The following is a 22,541-nucleotide window of genomic DNA, read 5'->3' as shown; positions in this document are numbered from 1 at the left end:
GCCCTCCCTCGTGGCTTCATTACTGCCCACGAGCGCTCTGCTTCTCAGCCTTACTCTGTTTTCTTTTTTCCTTCTTCTGCAGTCTTCCCTGCACAACCCGAGCGTGTTGCTGTCGTGACCGGCGGGACAGACGGCATCGGCTACGCGACCGCCAAGTGTCTGGCCAAGCTCGGCATGCACGTCATCATAGGTGATTGCCTTCTACGGGCCTTTGTGCTTCAAAGCGCGTGGGACATACACCATTGTTCGCTGATTTGTGTCTGTAAGCATTGACGTCCTTACCGACCAAACGGTCGGATGCGGGAGACGTGAAGGGTCAGACTCAGAAACCAAAGAAACAGGGGATGGAGACAGCCCTTTCTTTGGACCTGAGTGGAGACTCTGCTTAAATAGTCATCCTAAAACAACAGTAAATGTGAATTCCTTTGCTAGAGCTGCCATACCAAATTGCACGACAAACCTGGGAGCTTAAATGACAGAGGTCGTCTTTCTTACAATCCTGGTGGCTGGAATCTAAGAGTGAAGGGTTCTTTCCTTCAGGAATGTGTCTGAGTCCCTTTCTCTGAATAGATGCAGACATGTTAAAAGCTTTTGAACCTGAAACGACCAACTTTATGAGTGTCCGTACGTCCCCTTGGGTGACAGTGGGTTGATTGCAGATTAGGAGGTCTTGTGGGAGACAGGGGTGCATCTGAGGGTGTATTTCTGGAGCTCCTGATCAACTTGGGCACCTGTGCAATCTGTTTATGTCGCTCTGGGGCCTGAGAACAGCCAGGAGTTAGGGTGTGGGAGCAGAGGGTCGGAACAGAACCCAAGAGTTTGCTGGGAGAACAAATGAGATGGTGATGGATCCCAACCCCCTGACTTTGACTTCCCGTGGTGGGTCAGCCTCTGTGGTATCGTTAGAGACGTGACAAGCTTGGATTCTGCCAGTGTTGTCTTGGGTTTCTGCCAGTGTTTGGGTGACTTGGTCAAAGTCAGGTCACCTCTTGAATGGGAAGTCATAGGTCCCCTCTGATGACCAACTGGATCTGGGCTAGTGGTGGAAAGACGCTGGTGGAGCTGGACCCAGAGGGACCCTCCCGTCTGAACAAAGATGGGGAGCTGGTTACTCTGTCCCCATGACTCCTCCAGGGCTGTCATCTTCAGCTTCTTAATTCTTTGTGAAACTGGGCAATGTTGGAATACAAAGAAAAAAAGAAAAAACGTCCCATTTCTGTGCTTTTTGCCTTAGTGTGGTTGTTTAAGAGGAAGTCTAGTTGGGAAAGTCACCAGGAGGTGTGGTTGGGTGAAGAGTGTGTACTGCACACACATGCAGTGAACATACATCACTAAGTGTGTGGCACCCGTGCATTCAAGGACTGGAGCCCTGACTGTCCTCACCCCATTTAGGTGATCTTCTTGACCATCAGGAACAGTACCCACCCGAGCACCAAGGATCCTTCCTTTGTTGAGTTAAACCAAGAGTCAGCAACACCTCTCACCCACCTGTGCCTTCTTTCCCACTGAGCTTCCGATGCCTCTGTTCCACCCTCCACTGTGGGGCACAGCGTTGACCGTCCCATCAGTCCAGTCACATGGGGACTCTCATCTCCTCCCTGAGTCTTTGAGGGGATAATTGAATATATCCTGGGTGGGACAATTTTTCTCTCTTCCATAACGGTTTGATAGAAGGTCACGTCATGAAATGTTATGATTGGACACAATGCCTTTTTATCTTAAATACAGAGTAAGAGGTGGGTATAGCCAGGTTCACATTTCCTCAGTCCCGAAGCGATGAGTACTTACAGAATAATCAGTTACTTGCTAAGGATTTGAAATGATTGTCTGGGTCCAAGTCAAACATAATAGAATGGCCATGAATGCATTAGCTATTCAGTGTCCCGTCCATTCACAGCATCTTAGTTCTTACTGTTTCTTTTGGTGGACAGTCCTTCTTTGTTCATAATTCTTTTTTTGGGGGGTGAGGTGGTAATTATTAATTTTTAGAGAAGGCACCAGGGATTGAACCCAGGACCTCATGCATGCTAAGCATGCGCTCCGCCAGTGAGCTCTACCCTTCGCTCTTCTTCGTAATTCTTCATGAAGGGTCATCTGAGATTTTAGATCAGACTTTTTCTGGTGTGGGTTAGGTGGTAAATTCCATCAGAGGTCTCTCACCATGATCAGCTCTGCCCTTACAAGCAGAAAAGCAGCCACGACCAGTGCTCTTTAAAAAGGAACGGGGTTGGTGGACCATCTTCCAACAAAGTTTTTTTCTTTTTGCATCAAGTGACCAGCCAGATGGGGCCCTAGGTCTGTAGTCTGCTGACCCTGCTTTGGGTTCAAAATCTTTTTTTTTTTTTTTAAATACAATTTTATTGAAGTCTAGCCAGTTTCCAGTGGGTCGGTTTCTGGTGTACAGCACAATATTGCAGTCATACAGAAACATACCTGTGTGCGTTTTCATGTTCTTTTTCACCGTAAGTTACTACAAGATATTGAATATAGTTACCTGTGCTCTACAGTATGAACTTGTCACTTACCTATTTTATTGTATTTTTTGGGGAATTTTAGACACTTTATTTTATTATTTTTTAATTTAGCATCTTTTTTCCTTTTTTTTTTAAAACAAGTGGGAGTTCTGCGGCTTTCTGCGGATGTTTAAAATCTCATGGGCAGGGTGCCATCCTCAGGGAGGGGTTCTAGAGATGAGAGGTTGTCCTTCCCAAGTGACACGGTTCCCCTGAGAGTTGGGTGGCCTGTCGGTGGGACGCATGGCATGTATGAGTTGTCACCCTGCCGTGTCTGCGCCCCCTTCTATCTGGTGGAGTGTGACCTCCTGAGCAGTCGTTACTCCGTGAGTGGAGACGGATCCTAAGCCACTGTACACGGCCAAGCGTTCCAGACCCAGCTCAGAGGAGGCATCTGCTGAAGATGACCTTCGTGCCCTCCTCAAAGTGCCCGGCCATCGCTCCCACACAGTGCCAGCCTTGCCTGCCTGAGTTCTCAGGGTGTCCTGCCCATCCAGGGGCACCGTGCACCGTGGCCAGTTTGCCACTCAGTTCCACCCCTCCCACCCCCGCCAGCTTTCTCTGGCCTCTCTTATCTTTTTCGGGGAATTGGGGCTTCTCTGTTACTTCCTCTGAGTTTCTGCCCTCCCAGCCCTTGATGCCAAGACAGTTTAGTACTGGAGGGCAGCCCGGTGGCAGATGGCAACTGAATGTTTAAAAATCACAGAGATTTCAAAAACTAGCTCAGACGTGTCCGTGGCCCCAGCTTACCCTTGATTTTTTTGGGGGGGTCTTTACCACCTAGAATATTTAGAGATGGAAGACACGCCTTCCCGCCCCCACCCCTCATCAGTACTGGAAGACTCCGCAAGCCACAACCTAGCAACCGCATCACGTTAATTCCCTGCAGGGAGCCGGAGGTGCGAATTGCTTTTGGAGGACGGTCGTCTTGATGCCTGTGACTTTGAACTCCTCCCAGGCAGCGACAGCGTATGTGTTCCTTTTGGTTCCATCGGGAAGATGTCCTTGGCCACGATTCCGTGTCCAGATGGAGCTGAAGGCATTTCCGATTTCACTGGGTTCACCCCTGCTCCTCTGTTATGTGTTTATTTGCAACTCTTGGCTGTAAACACTTCTCTTTTTTTTTTGGTTTTGGAAAGGGCCATGGTATAGATTTCTCCGGGACAGTTGTCAGTGACACGGCGTCTGTAATACGGAGTGAAATGGCAGGGAAGACCCTCGTTAGCGTGTGCAGAGGAAACACAGTGTCTGTGAACAGAAATGCCCCTGGAAAGCTGCGCTTGGTGGTGTATTTTCCTGGAGACCTTAAGACGGTCTGACCCGAGAGGACTTCCATCTCACCAGCAGCGGGGCTGGACGCCGCAGGGAGGGCGAGGTGGGCTGGACGTGCTCCTCCCAGGCCGCTCAGCTGGTGTCTTCCTTCCACCTGTTGGTTCTCGGGGGGTGGGGGGCCCCGAAACTTCACACCCACGCCTGTGTTCTCCAGCTGCCAGCTCCAATCGCCCTCTGTCCAAGCTCTCCCACGACTCACCCCTCAGGGAGTTTCAGGCTTGGCTCACCCTGCAGAGGGGCTGATACGCTGCCCCAGGCCGAGCTCTGCACAAAGTTGGTGCCTGGGAAACGGTCTACTGAGCTTTTCCCCTCCAGGCACACCAGCCCCGCCGGGCGCACCAGCCCCGCTGTGCGCCCCTGAAACCGAGGGCTGTCTGCTCAGGGATGTTTGGAAACGCAACACCCCCATTCTTGACACTGTACCCTCATTGCCACCTGCTCAGCCGTGAAAGAAACCTCATTAACTTTACTGCCCCCCAATGCCCTTGTCTTTTTAAACCGTAGCGCCTTCCTCGTACACCAGACACCCATGGCCATACTTCAAAACGAACGTTCCTGGAATCGCACCTGCCTGTTTTTACGGGCTTCTTGAGCTGATGGTGGAAATGTCCCGAGATGGTTTTTATAGCTTGAGTCGCCCAGGAGCGCAGTGGGACCAAAAGTTGCTTCGGAAGTTCCGGGGGAGGAAGGTAGAGCTCAGTGGTAGAGCGTGTGCTTAGTGTGCATGAGGTTCTGGGTTCAAATCCCCAGTACCTCTGTTAAAAAAGTAAAATAAAATACAAACGAGTAAAGAAATAAACCTAATTACTAGCCCCCCAAAGCATTAAAAATAGGAAAAAAAAGTTGAAGATTTTGTATTAGAAAAAAAGAAGGTTGGGGAGGGTGTAGCTCAATGGTAGAGCACGTGCTTAGCATGCACGAGGTCCCGGGTTCAATCCCCAGTACCTCCATTAAAAATAAATAAATCTAAATACTCCATGCTCAAAACAAAAATTTAGAAAAGGTATTAAAAATTTGCTTAGCCAGAAAGAGAAAGAAAAATACCATATGAGATCACTTATGTGTGGAATCTGAAAAATGACACGAACTTATTTGCAAAACAGAAACAGACTCACAGGCATAGAAAACAAACTGATTGTTACCAAAGGGGAAAGGAGGTGGGTGGGAGGTAAACTGGGAGTTCGAGATTTGCAGATGCTAACTACTATATATAAATTAGATAGACATCGTTTATACGTAGAGCACAGGGAACTGTGTTCAGTATCTTCTTGTCATCTGTAATGGAAAAGAATCTGAAAACGAATATATGTATGTACATGCGTGACTGAAACCTTGTGCACTGCACCAGAAATTGTCACCCTGTCACTGACTATACTTCAGTTAAAAACAAAAACAAAAACAAAAAACACAACAAAACGTGTTGCTTAGGGAGTTCTGTGTCTAGGCTGACATTTCTGCCGACATTTTTATGCTCAGGCTCTTCTGGGAGTCCCCATGGTCATGGTGCCACCAGGTGCCTTGTGTGCCTGGAATCGTTAAAAAATGAAATGTCAGAGCAATGCGTCCTTGTGGCCCGTTCAGGCTAACGGAAATCGGTCTTCAGTGGATACACTGAACCCACCCCCGGCGCTGAGGGTCACATTCACCACCAGCCTGCAAGGAGGCACTTGGCACCTCAAGAAAACATTGTTTCACGAGGGGTCCTTTCCTTCCTCTGAGAAATGCCTTTTCTTTTCCTCGTAGCGGGAAATAATGACGGCAAAGCCCTGGAAGTCGTGAGGAAGATAAAAGAAGAAACCCTGAATGAGAAAGGTATGTGGCTGCTTGACAGACAGATGGCTGTTCCGCTGGGGCTGAGCCGTGTTCACGGCGGGGCTGCGACCCAACGTGGGAGCCGGGGCTGGGCGACGGGCGCAGCCGTGCGCGGAGATGTCTCTCCTTTCACGTGCTTTTCTTTTGGAGAGGGGGGTTTCTGGTCCTCCTCAGAGAGTGGGAAATGGCCGCAAGCATGCTGCAGTGGGGGCATCTCCTGGGGAAGGCGTTCCTTGTGAAACGGACCCGTTTGCCTTTTTTTTCTGTCTCCCGGGTCCTCAGAGGCCCGCCTTCCCTCGGGCACCGTCGATGCACCTGCTGGCAGGTGCTTCCAGTTCTTGTGGGTTCTCGATGGGACGATAGACCAAACAGAGCGGTGCTGGGTCCGACAGGTTCAGTGCTGCTCCGTCGTGCGTCCCCGGGAGCTCTGTCTACCTGTTCAGCCTGGGGCTTGCCCACATGTCCGTGGCATGTCTCCCGATTCCAGTCTCCTTGAGTGCTGTCCGAGCCCGCGACTGCTGCCTTAATGTTCAATAAAAGAGATGCCCATCACTAGCTTGGTCACTGGAGCTAAGAGGGTGTGTTCAGCCTAACCTATATGGATGAAAGGGAGAAAGATTTGGCAGCAACCCTGCGCTGGAGAGGGCCAGGCGTTGACCTCTGATCACCCAGGACGGCAGTGTCCCTTCGGAGAGCAGGCATGTCCTGTGCATCAGAGCTGGTGACACCCCCCACTGCTCCATCTGCTCCCAGTTCTCTATCATGAGACACGAAGTAAATGCATGAACTGAGCTGCTTTGTCCGGGCAGCCCCGGGCGTCTGAGTTCAGGGAAAGGGCGGCCCCTCTCCGAGTCGGTGGTGGGGCTGTGCGTCCCCGGCGGGGTGGCCGGCCTGGTTTTGGTCCTTCTGCTTCTTAGAGTGGGGCTCTCGCAAGGGAGTGGATGGTGGTCAGTGGGGCTCAGGCTTCACCTGGCCTGGAGGTGGACGTGGGGCCAGGGAGGTTGTCTGGACAGGAGCCGGGTGAGCCCCAGTGTCTGCAGCTGAGATGGGGAACCTGCAGACGGTGGACCCCGTGTCCAGAATGACTGGAGGGAGGGTCTGAGCAGGGAGGGGAGCAGGTCTGCACCAGCGTGATGAGTGGTCACTCCTGCGAGGGGTGTGGGGGGTGGGTCCAGTGAGGAGGTGAGCCCTTGATTCTACAGACACACACACACACACACACATGTGTGCGTGCGCGAGCATCCTTTTAAACTAGTTCTTTGTGCATTGAGCCAAACATGAAAGCAATGCTGTATTTAACATCAGAAGCTGTCTGTGGAGACCCCAGGGGGAGGTCCATGGCTGGGGGGGTGGTCACGACGAGACAGGTGGGAGGTGCTGAGACCTGGCCAGATGGAGGTGGTTTGGCGGTGGTCCTCAACCTTGACCTTGCTGAATTTGCATCCAGGCTCGAGGCCCCAGAGTGCGGTCCCGCCAGTCCTGGTGGTGGGCCGTCACTCTCAGTGCCAGGACCTACCGCCCAAGGGCATGGCTGGCGGGAGCCGCGCCTCCCTGTGCCTCGGTGGCTGTCGGTCAGGTCTTGCGCTTCCTCTTGGCAGGTCTCCCTGCAAACTCGCCGGACCCCGCCTAGCCAGATCAGGGTGCTTCCAGAGTGGACATCCCACGCTCTGCAGAGTTGGTTCTCTGCCCCCCAGCCCAAAGCTGCTTCAGCCTCTTGAGGGCCTTGTCCATGCAGTTTCCCATTGGTATGAGGCCAGGGGAGCCCTACCTAATCCTTCTAGCTCCTCCCTGATTCTCTGTTTTGTTTTGAGCAAATAAGCAGACATGCTAACAACATGAGCAGAGTATTGTCAAGAACACAATTCGAAAAGACACCTGCACCCCAATCTTCACAGCAGCACTATTTACAATAGCCAAACATGGAAGCAGCCTAAAGTCCATCTGCAGATGAGTGGGTAAAGAAGAAGTGGTATATTTATACAATGGAATACTACACAGCCATAAAAAAGAATGAAGTACTTCCGTTTGCAGCAGCATGGATGGACCTAGAGATGATCCTACTAAGTGAAGTAAGTCAGACAGAGAAAGACAAATACCATATGATATCACTTCTATGTGGAATCTAAAACATGATACAAATGAACTTATTTACAAAACAGATTCACATAGGAAACAAATTTACAGTGATCCAAATTTACCAGAGGGGAAGGGGATGGGGAAGGAGGGATAAATTAAAAGAGGTTGGGATTAACAGATACACATGATTATATGTAAAATAGGTAAACAAGGTCCTACTGGAAACAATAGTCAATATCTTGTAATAACCTATAACGGAAAACAATCTGAAAAAAATATGTGTATGACTGAGTCACTATGCTGTACACCTGAAACTAGCATAACATTGTAAATCAATTCTACTTCAATAAAAATAAATTTTAAAACTTAAGGATTGAGTAAGCTCCTGCCGGCAGGATGGCTGAATAGGAAAGATGTAAAATTGGTCTTGAAGACACCCTTGATGGAGAAAACTGTGGAACACAGAGCAAGGCAGGCCTGTCTCCTTCTTACTAGAAAGAGGACAGACACTGCATTTGCAGTCAGATCACACTCGGGACTTGGGGTGAGGGCATCTCGCCCTGGCTTGTGTGAGTCACTGCTGAAATCTGCAAAGCAGCATTCCCCTCCCTCCAGTCCTTACAAGAGGAATTTAAGTTGTCACCTATTTCCACGTGGGTTCATTGGAGCGTTGTGAGGCCATTTTGCTGTTTGGTTTTTGTGGTGGTGCAGTTTTTATTAGTGTTTTGGGGTTTGGTTTTGCAGGGCCAGGGGTGGTTAATTATGAAGACAATTTCCTGCAAGAGAGCTTTCTTCACCATGTAATGACTCGAGCAGTAAAAGTTTTGGGAGCCCGGGGGCATGGTGATAAGGTAGTCTCCCCTGGGAAACCCCGAGGTTGGCTAATGACCCGTGTCACCCCGAATGTGCCCACAGTCCCAAACGTTCCATTCCAGTTGCTCAACTGGTTATACACGGGGAGGCAGGTGCCCTCCCAGCCCCACTGAAACACCATCTCAGGTGACTGATTTCAAAGGCAGAAAGCTCCAGAAATGCAGAACATAAGGCTTTCCACCAGGAACGAAATAAACAGGACGCAGTGCACAGATGAGGGGGTGGGGTGGGCTGCAGAGCTACTTGGCATTGAGTGATAATTGTGGATTTTTTTTTTCCTTTCTCAAATTTTCTTTAAGTTCTATTTTTTGGTCATTTTTGTCATACATATATTTTTTTAATTGAATGGAAGATTCTTTAAATCCTATCATGCTTTTACAATTTTCAGATGTTTCAGACACATGATTTCATATAGTCCCATTGTAACCCTTTCCCCCCACCTCTACTTAACCCCCTGTCCCCACTGGTCACCACTAGCTTGTTCTCTGTGTCTGTGAGTCTGCTTCTGTTTTGTTGTATTCCCTAGTTTGTTATATTTTTTAGATTCCACATTTAAGTGATAACATACAGTATTTGTCTTTCTCTGGCTTATTTCACTTAGTATAATGCCCTCCAAATCTGTGTTGTTGCAAATGGCAAAATTCTGTTCTTTTTTATGGCTGAGTAGTATTCCATTGTGTAAATACACCACATCTTCTTTATCCAGTCCTCTGTCGATGGACACTTAGGTTGTTTCCATATATTGGCTCTTGTAAATAGTGCTACTGTGAACATGGGGTGCATGTGTCTTTTTGAGTTAAGGTTCCCTCCAGATACATGCCCAGGAATGGGATTGCTGTGTCATATGGTAGATCTCTTTTTAGGTACCCATTTTGAGAAACCTCTATACTGTTCTCCACAGTGGTTGCACCAATTTACATTCCCACCAACAGTGTTCAAGGCTTCCCTCTTCTCCACATCTTTGCTGCCAACATCTGTTATTCCTGGTCTTTTTGATGATGGCTGTTCTGACAGGTGTGAGGTGACAGTGAATGATTTAATGTCATTTTTGAAAACAAACAAACAGGCGTTTAATTTTAGAGCAGTTCCAGGTTACAGAAGAGTTGTGAAGGCGACAGAGGGTTCCCACGTACCCTGCACCCAGTTTCTCTGTTGTTAGTATCTTACTGAAGTCCATATGTCACAGTGACAGAATTTGATGAATCTCTTATGCCTAAGACCTTACATTTTTAGTTCCTTCATTTTCACCTGATGTCTCTCTTCTGTTCCCGTCTGTCCCCTAGAACCCCATCCAGGATGCTACATCCATACTTAGTGGCCTCCTCCCTTTAGACACCTCTGGGCTGTCCTCATTTCTCAGACTCCTCTTGTGTTTTGATGACCTTGAGAGTTTTACAGAGCACTGGGCAGGTGTTTTGTAGAATGTCTCCCTTTCACCTTTAGAAAGAAAAAATTTAAATTAAAGTGTAGTTGACTTACAATGTTCATTTCAGGTGTACAGCCAAGAGACTCAATTAGACATAGACAGACATATTTTTTCTTTTTAGGTTCTTTTCCATTATAGGTTATTATAAGAAATTGTAGTTCCCTGTGGTGTGCAGTAGGACCTGTTGTTTATCTATTTTATATACAGTATGTGTATCTGCACATCCCAAACTCCTAGTGTATCCCTTCCCCCACTGTCCCCTTGGTGACCATAAGTTTGTTTCTGTGTCCATGAGTCTTCCTTTCATCTTTCATTTAGCGTCCCGAGTTCACCAGTTAGCCGGCATACCTGGCTAGACAGATCACAGACAAGCGGCCAGACAGACAGTTTCCTGGGGGCAGTTAGAAGGTTTAGAAGGTCATCATGTCTTTTCCAAAGGCATAGAAATTGCAGCACAGCCCCTTCCGAACATTAAATCTGCCACCACCGGTCTCACTGTGTTCTCCCTGTGAGGGCGCCTCGTGGCTCAGGCTCAGGCAGTGATTAATCTTAACCTCTCCAAGCGCCAGCAAAGTGAGTTCCATGAGACCGCGAGATTGTCTGCCCTCTGCAAATACTTGTAAGAGTAAAGGAAAAAAAAATCCCACAGGGAAGAATTTTCATTCTCATCCTGTGTACACAATTCTATTTCCTTCACCAATAGTATATTTTTATTTTTTTCTTAATTGTTTTAATTAAAAAAATTTTTTCTTTTTCATATTCTTTTCATTAAAGGTTATTACAAGATACTGAACAGTTTCCTGTGCTCTACAGACGAAACTTTTTATTTAAAAAAATTTTTTTTATTGATGTGTAGTTGATTTACAGTGTTAGTTTCAGCAAAATGATTCAGCTATACATATACATACATGTATAAATACATGCTTGGTCAGATTATTTTTCATTATGTTATTCCAAGAAACTGAATATAGTTCCCTGTGCTATACAGTAGGTTATTTTGTTTTTTTTAGAAAAGCACCTTGATTATGGTAGGGTTCCTGTACAGTAAACTACACATATTTCAGATGTACAGTTGGATGAGTTTTGATAGATGTAAACACCCATGAAACCACCACCACAATCAAGACAGCTAGCATTTCCATCCCTCCCCAAGAGGGGCAAATTTTGAATTACCACTTTATCCCTTCCCACCCACTCTGTCCCCTGGTAACCATAAGTTTGTTACTTTGTTCCCTATGTCTGTGAGACTGTTTCTGTTTTGTAAATAAGTTCATTTGCCTTTTTTTTTAGATTCCACATGTAAGTGATATCATATGGTATTTGTCTTTCTCTTTCAGACTTACTTCACTTAGTGTGATGATCTCTGGGTCCATCCATGTTGTTGCAAATGGCATTACTTTATTCCTTTTCATGGCTGAGTAGTATTCCATTATATAAATATACCACATCTTCTTTATCCAGTCACCTGTTGATGCAGTAAGTTTTTGTTGTTTGCTTATTTTATATGTAGTAATGCTTCACCAATAATTAATGCAGTGTGCAATATTTTTCACTTGCTGTTGCACCATCTGGCATTCTGTTCCTGTGTTTCTCCTCTTTCCTTTGTGGGATGGAGTCATCACAAAGGACATTCGTTTTGATGTCTTCCTTTAAAAACATCTCAAGATGCTCTTTGCTTTTAAACTCAGTCACTAGGGAACTTCCTTATGTTACTGTCTCTAAAAATTATTCTGGAAATGTTACTTCTGTTACCTTTCTGGCCCCCCCATGAAAAACTCTTGACCTTTGACTCCTCAACTCACCACTCACTTGCCAGTTTGTCTTTCAGCTCTGTATCTGGGCACTTTGGAATCTGAGAAGGATCATCAGGGCCCCTCCCCCCAAAAAAAGATAAATGAGAATTGTCTGTGGCAAACCAGAATGTGTAGTCTGTCTTTAATAAGCTACTGAAGTTAAAGAGCTTCAGCAAAAGAGACAACCAGACCACTCTTTGTTAGGAATTACTGTCATTAGAATCAATACATGCATTGTGTCGGAGACTGGCCACGTAGTGGGCAGGGTTTTAAACTCTGCCTGTAGTGATTAAAGTGATCCTATCCTAGGAAGGAGGTATTACCACACTTCCCGTTTTACCAGTGAGGAAACCGGAGCACGGAACGTTTCGGGAAGAACCTCACGGTCATGCAGTTGATACATGGAGAAGTTACATCTGAAGTCAGAGTCTGGGAATAAACCCAGATATAGAGAGACCCTTGCAGATGGGGTGAGGTGGAGAGAAAGGCAGGGAAACAGAAAGAAGATGGGTGGGCGGGAAAACAAAAAACAGCTCAAGCCTCTTGACGGACGGGAGAAGGGTGGGTCCCGGGGTCTTTCAGGGACACGGACTTGTGCATTGTAGAGTGTCCTGTCCCCAGTGAGATGGGTACACACACCTCTGCAGGGGTGTGGGAGAGAGGTGCCTTTGCAAGCCTCTGCCGATGGGACAAAATGAGGGCGGGAAACCAGGGGGGTGTGGTCACCATTCCTCTGTGGCATCTGTGTAGCAGTGGGAACTCAGCAGAGGGACCCACACATGCCCCAAGTACCCTGAGCGTGGCCTGAGAGTTGGAAGGGGGTGTCTTGGGTTCCCTTAGCCCATGGGCAGGAAGGGTCTGCATTCTTCAAATCCAGAACATGACCCTCATGAGGAAGCAACACCCCAGCTGTCCCCCAGGATGTGTCTGTGTATCCATTATACATATATATCCTTTATATATGCCCATTACATGTATATCCATTATTGTATACATCCACTAAATGTTCTATTATGTATATACCCGTTATATGTATGTGTGCATTATATATATCTATATTAGTGATACATATCCACTGTGTACATCCGTTACATATATGTACCCATTATGTATCTCCATTGTATATATCCATTATATATACCCATATCGATATACCCATTATATATATTCACACACTATATATAGCCATTAGATCCATATATACCCATTATATATATTCATGATATATACCCATTATATATATATACATTGTATATAGTATCCTTTATATATGTCCATTATGTATCCATTATATATGTATCCAGTATACATACTGTATATATATATACATTACATATAATCTTCATTTTACATATCCATTATATATCTCGATTATATATATCCATTATATGTATGTATCAATTATGTATATATCCATTACATATACATATCGATTACATATATATAGCCATTATATATGTATCCATTATATATCTCCATTGTATAGATCCGTTACATATATCTTCACTATATCCGTTATATGTATATCAATTATATATATCCATTATGTATACATATCCATTATATATGTATTCATTATCTATATCCACTATATATGCCCATATTAATATACCCATTATATATACCATTTTATATATCCACTATATATATCCATTAGATCCATATATATCCATTATATATATATTTGTTATATATCCATTATGTATGAATATGCATATATTCATTATGTATATTCATGGTACATACCAATTATATATATATTCATTATATATATGCACTATATATATCCACATATATCCACTGTATACTTATCCATTATGTGTTTCCATATAGATATGTGTATCTATTATATATGCATGCATTTTATATATATCCATTATATGTGTATATCAATTATATATATCTTCATTATATATATCTACTATATATACATATCCATTGTGTGTGTGTGTGTGTGTGTATATATATATATATATATATATATATATTCATTATATATACCCAGTATATATAACCCACTATATGGATATCCATTATATATATCCATATATAGCTACTATATATATCCATTATATATACTCATTACATATATATACATTATGTATATTCGTTATATATACCCATTAGATATATCCATTATATATACATATTCATTGTGTGTGTGTATGTGTATATATATGTATATATATTCGTTTTATATATCCAGTATATACCACCATGTGGATATCCACTATATATATCCATATGTAACTGCCATATATATCCATTATATATATTCGTTACATGTGTATCCATTATGTATATCCGTTATATATATATACGTGTAGATATATCCATTTTATATACATATCCATTGTATATATACCCAGTATATATAGTCCAGCATGTAGATATCCATTGTATATACCCATATATATCTACTGTATATATCCATTATATATATTCATTACACATGTATCCATTACATATATTCATTATATATATCCATGATATATCTATTATATATACTTTATCCATTACATATCTCCATATGATATGTCCATTATATATACTGTATATCCATTACATATTTCCATTATGTATCCATTATACATATATATGTGTTACATGCATCCATTATATATGTATTCATTATACATATCTATTATATACATGCCCATTATATATATATTTCTATACATATACATCTATTATGTATATATCCATTAAGAACGTCTTCCTTGTGCCTGGCATCTTTTCCACGTTCTGTTCGTTTGGGACATCTTCCTTGTTAATGAACAGAAGTCCTTTTATGGCTGCGTCCTCTTCTGTCATCAGCATATCCCAACTTACTTCCTGTTAGTTGCAAGTCTCATTCCTGTATGCGTCCAGAATCCTCACGTTTGTGTCCAAAATGCTTACTCACTTTCCCCCTTGAAGATGTACTCGGACACAGAGAATGAGGACGCCAAAGGCATGAACACACGTTGCCAGTTGGAGAGCCTGAAATCTGGTACCCGTCACGGCCGACCACGGATGGACCCCTTTCCCTCGTCCTACATGGTGCCTTTTCCACGCTGACCATTCATCTGTGTGCTGATTTGACCACTGGGTGAAGCCGTGTTGGCCTGAAGAGGGTTGTCCGGGATGCAGGGCACTTCCCAGGGACCCAGGGCACAGATGTTGCAACGCCTGCCTGGTGGCGCTGCGAGTGGAGTTCTCTCCGTGTCTGGGGAGTCGGGCGCCTTGCTCTATGTTCCTGAGTGAGCCTCCTTACCTGAGATCACCTTCCAGCACCTGGCAGGTGGCCCCTTGCGCTTGACTCCGCCCTGTTCTTTTCCCAGCCTCTTGCTGGCATGAGTCCTCAGCCCGATGCCTGCAGATAAGCCTGGGCTTGGCCAGGGGCGGCTCCCCTTGGGTTTCCAGGGGTTGTCTTACGCGGTCCTTGCTCTTTTGCTAAAACGCCATTCCAGGTGTGGGCTTTGGCCCGTCAGACACATGCCAGGGCTCGTCCCCAGAGTGTTGGTGTCTTGAGCACGTAACTGATGGTGCCTTTTCACGTGTCCATGCTGGAGAGAACCTCAGGGGGGTGGTGTGACAACCCAGGAAGGCAAGCTGTTCCTAAATGTGCCATCTTAAGAGCTGACCTCCCGTCGTCTGGAGGTGGACTTGCCACCAGCGACCTCCCCTTGCAGAATGACCCTTCCTGTTTGGAGCTAATTTCCTGCATCCTCTGCTTGTAAAATTAAACACGAGGCTATGTTAGGATTCCTTTAGGGACACAGTCATAAAAAGCCCTCTCACCTGGAGCACATGTTCTTTGTACCCAGGTCTGGCTGGGTAGAGGGGTCATGTGTGGTATCCGCTCATCTGGCAGCAGTGGTCAAACCTGCTGTTTGTCTCTATAATATTACTTGTGTCTATAGTATACTTATCTCTGTAATAATAATATCAGCATTATCATCATTATTACTTTAAAAAATACTTTATTTATTTACTTTTTGGCTTAATTTTTGATTGAGGGACTGGGGATTGAGCCCAGGACCTCATGCATGCTAAGCACGCACTCGACCACTGAGCTATATGCTCCCCCCAATTCTGCTGACTCAAGATGGAATTTCCAAATGCCCAAACGCACAGTAATTTTCAAAAGCTGCCCTTGTGGAGTGTGTAGACAGAGGTTGCACAGCCAGAAATGAAACATTTTATCAACAATGGAATGGAAACAGAAGGCATCCTGAATCTCTGGAATACGGCCCAAACAGTAAGAGAACGTATGTGGCTGTAAGTCCTTGTACTCGTCGGAAAGAAAAAAACAAACTTATGACCGGGTACCCGTGAAAATGAGGTAGCAGGAATATATGAATGTGATCGTATTGTGCTGAAGTCAAACTCCAGGTGGAAAGAGCAGAGAAGACACACACACACACACACACACACACACACACAAATCGATACTAGTTTCCTTTTAAAACAAAATGAAAGAATAATCACCCATCAATTATTCATGTTTCATCTGTCAAAAAAAAGCAAACGATGTGCCTTGGAATGCAGAAAGGAAATATCACCTAATAAAAATATGATTTACATTTGAGCAAAAAGGAATTTATTCTTGACTCTGGGCAAATCTCTTTGATAACCCGTGGCAAAAGGATGCCTCGTTCTCCAACATTAAATTTTCCCAACGTGATGCAAATGGAATTGGAGATCACACACAGATCAGCCACGCATCGAAATAAGCAAAAGTCACAAATCACCAGAAGGCTGCTGCCTGTCATGGAATTCCCAAATACTCTCTCCGCACCTCCAAGGAGGGTCTCGACCAAGGGTCTGCAGTCTACAGACGCTGAGCTAAATCTGGCCCTCTGCTTGTTTTTGCGAATAAAGTTTTACTGAAACATAGTCACGCTCACCCTTTCTCTTTCTGTCTGTGACTGTGTTTGACCGAAGTTGACAGAGAGTATGTGACCCACAAAGCTGAAAATATTTACTCGCTGGGTCTCTGCAAAGTGTTTACCAGCCCTCAATCTATACCATTCCAAGTGACCAGGGCCACCAAGTTTACGTTACGCCTTAAAGATACTTTTCTCCCTAAATGGGTAGTTTCCAAAGCAGAGTTATAGACCAATCTGGATACACAACATCCACCCGAATCAGCTATTAAATAAGCTTCCAGGGTGAAAAAGACACCCCCTGACTCAGTTATATCCTCACCTACAGAGGAGAAAAAAGTGTATTTCTCTTAGAAGATAACCGTAAAGCAACCAGCTTCATTTAATACCCATTCATGAATATGCCTCAAAAGAAATTAATTTTGTAGCAGCAGCTGGAAGGTGGTAGGTGCTCTGTCTACACTGGAAACACGAATTGAATGGGTAAACAAGTGAGTTTCCGCTCCTGAGGCTGGTTGACTGGTTCTGGCTGCCCAGCACCCTGAGATGAGAATGATCGTGATTGATTAGTGATGTCTGCTGTGGTCACGAGGAAAGGACTGTGGGAGGGCCTTTTATTACCCAGGTGTAGCTCAAATGTTCAGTAATGCTCAGTTTTAGCTAAGATGAGATACTCCTTCAGTTTTTATTTTTCTTTTTGCTACTTTTTCTTCTTTATCACATGCTACATTCTTTTTTTCTAATTCAAACACAGTTACAATGTGTCAATTTCTGATGTACAGCACAGGGTCCCAGTCATGCACATACATATAATGTATATATATGCATACACATATCTGTTTTCATATTGTTTTTCATTAAGGTTATTACAAGACATTGAATAGAGTTCCCTGCACAAACAGAAGAAATTTTTTTTTAAATCTGTTTTTATACATAGTAGTTAACATTTACAAATCGCAGACTCTCAAATGCTACATTCTTAAACCATCAATCTTTGAAAGCAGCAGCAGGAGCTAGCAACCAGCCCCACAACCATTTGGCTGGCTCCTGGGCACGCTGCCACACCTTAAACCACCGCTGGCACTGGGACCAGGCACTTGGCAAATAATTCTCTTAAGACAGTTGGATATGTTTGGTTCTTCCTCGTGTGGAATTTATATTGTAGCTGGCAGGGCACATTCGTCAAGTAACAGTGCACGTATCAGAGTTAGCAAAATAATGACAAACACTGAAAAGCCATGTCTTTAAGCAGCTGTCTTAGAAGGTTCACTGTCATCGCCTCCCAGGATGTGGCATCGTTTGGTTCTCTGCCGTGTAGTTTCCACTTTCTTTACTGTCCCCTTTCATGCTGTCACCCTCAGTGTGTCATAACACCTCACCCAACACAGTGGACAGTGCATCCATGACCGTATGCTGGTTCTCCCTGATAACAGAGTTTTCCCCCAGACTCCTGCGAGCTCGACCCCTCTGCCTGCCCAGCACGTCCAGGACTGGACATGGCATCTTCCTCCTCCCTGGTGTGGTCAGTGGTGCCACCACCTCCCAGTGGTAGGCTAGACCCTGAGGTTTCCCTGGTAAGTTTGGTATCTTATCTTTTCCCTTTATGTCTCTCATCAGTAACTGGGCACTGTGCGTCTGCCTCCTAAGCGTCTCTCTGAAACGCTCACTGCTTTTTCTGCATTGCTGCCACTTCTCTGCCTGTTTGTTGCCTGATCCATAACCCATCCTCCTGGCTGGCCTGCCCTTTCTGGAATGCCCACACTCTTGCCTCATCCGCTTTAACCCTTAGGGTGCAGTACCATCCATGTGTCCTCCCACTTGCTCTAGACTTGTCCGTGTGGTCTCTCTTCTTCCTGGCTGTCCAAATCCTACTCACCCTAGACTGCTCAGCATCCACTGCAGACCCTAAGGGAGCTGTCCTGAAGTCAGGTGCCTCCAAGCCTGCCTTCCTTACCGTCTTCTGCCTCACCCACCTCTTGTACTGTAGTGTGGCTTGTTTACCCGTGTCAGCAGTTTCCCTAGCCCTCCACCTGGTCCCTGGCACATAAAAAGTGCTGGCTACAGGAATACAGTGTGGGACAACATCTTGTACTTTGTGGGGTCTCGATGAATGACAGCTGTGTTGGTGATGAGGTTGGCGATGACGATGGCAGTGATGAAGGTGATGGTGGTGATGTAGGTGATGTAGATGGTGATGGTGATGGTGCTGATGTAGGTGGTGGTGGTCATGGTGCTGGTGCTGATGTAGGTGATGTAGGTGGCGGTGTTGCTGATGACCATGGTAGTGATGGTGGTGTTTGTGATGCTGATGCTGATGGAGATGGTGATGATGATGACATGATGATAGTGATGGTGAGTAAGGATAGTGGTGGTGATGTCAGTGGTGATGATTACTGCTTTCTTGTCCGCTGTAGTTACTATCACATAAAATCACAGACTTTTGGACATTAATGTCCAGAGACACTAATGGATTCCCCCTAGGGATGCCCAGCCAGCTGCTGGTACTGACTCTCTGATTTGTGTGTGTCCTGTACAATATGCTTTTTCCTCTGGGACCCAGGAGACACCAATTAATTCTGTGTCTTCACTGTGCCCTCTGACGGTATCATATTTAATTTAAGATAATTGTCACAAGGGATATTGGGAGACGCTCATTTGAGCTGTCTGTTTGACCTTGGATACGATATTTTCTTTAATTTTTGAGTCCTCTCTCCTTAGCTGAACCTTGGCAACGTTTACTTAACCCAGAGAAAAGTCTCTTCCTTTTCCTCTGATACTGCCGGAAATGAATGAATTTATGCTCGTCTTCATTTCATTGATACCTCTGTCCCTTGATAAGGAGGTGGCTGGTAAGAAATTTTATCTAACATCACCTTGGACACTTTTCAGCCTTGCTTTTGCAGGGGGCGTTTATCAGAGGGTGATTCCTATCACCTCAGTAGCAAGATATGCTGTGCATGGATTAAAATACAGCCTTTCAGAACAACATAAAGAAAATTCTCTGTCCCGTCTTAACTTTCTTATATTAGAACTGCACTTGTGACCCCACCTCTTGGTCCTTCTGATAGCTGGAATTTGCATGGTGTAAAATACTCATTTTGAAAGCCCTTTCTCCATGAAATCAGTTGCATCCCAGACACACCTTTGCATCTGGGCACAGAGACACAACGCTTCCTCCAAGGAAATGTAAGGCAGAGAAAAATCAAATTTCTCTTTCTTCTCTTCAGGAGGGAACCCTTGGAAGGTTGCAGAGGGATTCAGGGCAGAATGGTGGCTTTTTCTCTTTTATTTTTATGCTTTGCGTTTGATGCTGTCCACATCTGGATGCTAACAATTCGCATAAGCAAGTCCCTCCTGCCAGACGCCTCTCCCCACCTCCCCGTGGGAAGTGGCAGCAAGAGAAACTTTTTCCATGTTCACTGGCCACGTTTCCAGCCCACCCATCTCCTCACTGATGGCTTTGTTTTGGGACGGGACTGCAGTCATCCCATGAAAGGTAAAGAGTAACATGTTCTCTGAATAATCCATGAAGTCTGCCCCTCATGGTAACGTCCTTTGATGCCGCTCAAGCAGCACTTCTCCACGGAGTAGAGGTTGTGTTTCTGGATGTTTTAATGAAGGCCGCTGAGTCGGGGAGGGCCCTATGGACCTCTTCCTGCATCTCCCAGTCCACGCTCTGCCCTCTGCAGGGGGAGGTGATGTTGTTGACCATCCACAAAATCATGGTGACCCTTCCCATCAAGCTGACTTGCCCAGGGAGCTGGGCATGTGTCCCCCACCTGCCACCAGTCCACAGTCACTTGTCCAGACTGTTAACCTCATCATGCCCGCTTCAGCTTGGAACTTCGCAGAAGTCTTACCATGCACGACATCTTCCTTCTCCTTCGTTGTGGGAATATGCACAGATGGAGCCTGTCCCCGGTGTAACAAAGATGCTTCATCAAAGACACTTCACGACTCAGCCCCTGACTCCTAGAGGACTTGCAGAGTCACGGCGGAAAGACTCCAGTGCCGATTTCCATGTCTCCCATTATGCATCGTTCAGACCACTCTTCGTCCGGTACCCACGTGGCTTTTAGACATTCTGAACTGGGCAGCCTCTGACTCTGTTGTCACCAAACCAAACTTGGGTCCCGTCACCCATGTGCAATGAAGCCAATCTCCTGACCCCAGCTTGTGGTGAAGGAAAGAGCAGCATTTACAGCAGGCGCCAAGCAAGGAGTCCAGGGCAGCTAGTGGTTAAAAGACCAGAAATCCCCAGTGGCTTTCAGGGAAAGGGTTTTAAAGACAGGGTGAGGGAGGGCGCGATGAAATGCGTGATCAGCTCGTGGACAGTCTTCTGATTGGTGGGTGGTGAGGTCATTGGGAGTCAATGCCATCAACTTTTGGGTTCCAATGATCTGGGGCCTCCATGCTGATGGTCAGCATGCAGTTAACTTCTCCCTGGTGGGTGTTTCAGTGTCTGCAAAACAGCTCAGAGACGTGGCTCAGAATATGATCTACAGCCCTTGAGGGGGAACTGAAGCTTCTCAACTTTGGTGGCTAATCTGTGATGGCTTTGTCTTGCTTGACTCTTTTCCTTTGATTGTACATTTTCTCACTTCTCTGATTAAATGTGCTTTCTGGGACTTGGGGTGGGGGGCGCGGCCCAGGAGGGTAAAAGTCTTTCTACAAACAAGAGCAGGTGGAGGATATGGGCGAGAGTCTGTCCTGGGAAGCCCCAGAAGGTCCTACTCGGTGACACTGGGGGTTAAGACGGCCCAGAAATGACGGATGGAGCAGGGCCAGGGTGCCACCTTGGGATGATGCTCCATCCCTTGGTGAGACCCCCATGTGGGTGTTTATACTGTGCCCTCTGGGACCACTGCCCCACCAGCAGCTGGCAGGATCCCCCGGTACCTGCTTCGCCTTCCCACACGGTTCCATCCGGGGTGGGGGCTTTATTACTGCTGTCTCTCCTGTGTGGACTCCGTGGGCCCCTCAGCACCGACGGGGGTGAATGAGAGACACACATCATGTTGTCCGTCAAACACTCACTTGGACTTGGTTGACTCGTGGTCCTAGTCACAGTCCCCAAGTCTGGGATTCGTGCCCAGGGAGCAGGTGGCACCTCACATCTGGTATCGCAAGCCCTCATCATACTTCCCTTCAGTCTAGTTTAATCCTTCTCATGTGTAATTCCTAAACTTGGGTGGGGGGAAGCAAAACAAGTAATACTTGGTTTTGGCTGAAGTGCATGGTTTGAATGAGATGACCAAGACCTAGTATTACCTTAGGGACCATCCGCAAGTGAATGAACACCTTGAATTTGGGCTCAGGTAAAAAATGCATGTGTGCCCCCCTTCCCCTAACACCTGTGAATGTAAAGATCACCACGTCCTCTTTTCACCTGCGAAGACTTCATTACCTAAAAGAACCTGAGACAGTGTTCTCAGTAGGCACTATTCACAACAGCCAAGACATGGAAGCAACCTAAGTGTCCATCAACAGATGACTGGATAAAGAAGCTGTGGTATATTTATACCGTGGAATACTACTCAGCCATGAAAAAGAATGAAGTAATGCCATTTGGAGCAACGTGGATGGACCTGGAGATCGTCCTTCTAAGTGAAGTCAGTCAGACAGAGGAAGAAAAATACTGTATGACATCACTTATATGTGGAATCTAAAAAAGAGACAAATGAACATATTTATAAAACAGAACCAGAGTGACAGTCATAGGAAGCAAGCTCATGGTTACCAGGCAGTGGGTGGGAGGGGGTAAACTGGAAGTTAGAGATTGCAGATACAGACTACTATATATAAAATACATATATAAATCCTACTGTACAGCAAAGGGAACTAT

General features: G+C 45.6%; 1 protein-coding gene across 1 annotated transcript in view; it reads left to right on the top strand.

Moving 5' to 3' along the window:
* The window catches only part of DHRSX (dehydrogenase/reductase X-linked), a 123,540-nt gene that overhangs the window by 23,623 nt on the left and 77,376 nt on the right, over positions 1-22,541 (top strand). Inside the window, exons 2-3 of the mRNA XM_072955906.1 lie at positions 83-190; positions 5,589-5,657. Of these exons, the coding sequence (XP_072812007.1) occupies positions 83-190; positions 5,589-5,657 (177 nt within the window). The remainder of the gene's footprint in view (positions 1-82; positions 191-5,588; positions 5,658-22,541) is intronic.

The sequence above is a fragment of the Vicugna pacos genome, chromosome X (genome assembly GCF_048564905.1).
Source record: "Vicugna pacos chromosome X, VicPac4, whole genome shotgun sequence".
NCBI classification, from domain to species: domain Eukaryota; kingdom Metazoa; phylum Chordata; class Mammalia; order Artiodactyla; family Camelidae; genus Vicugna; species Vicugna pacos.
This window is presented reverse-complemented; position numbering and strand designations above follow the sequence as displayed.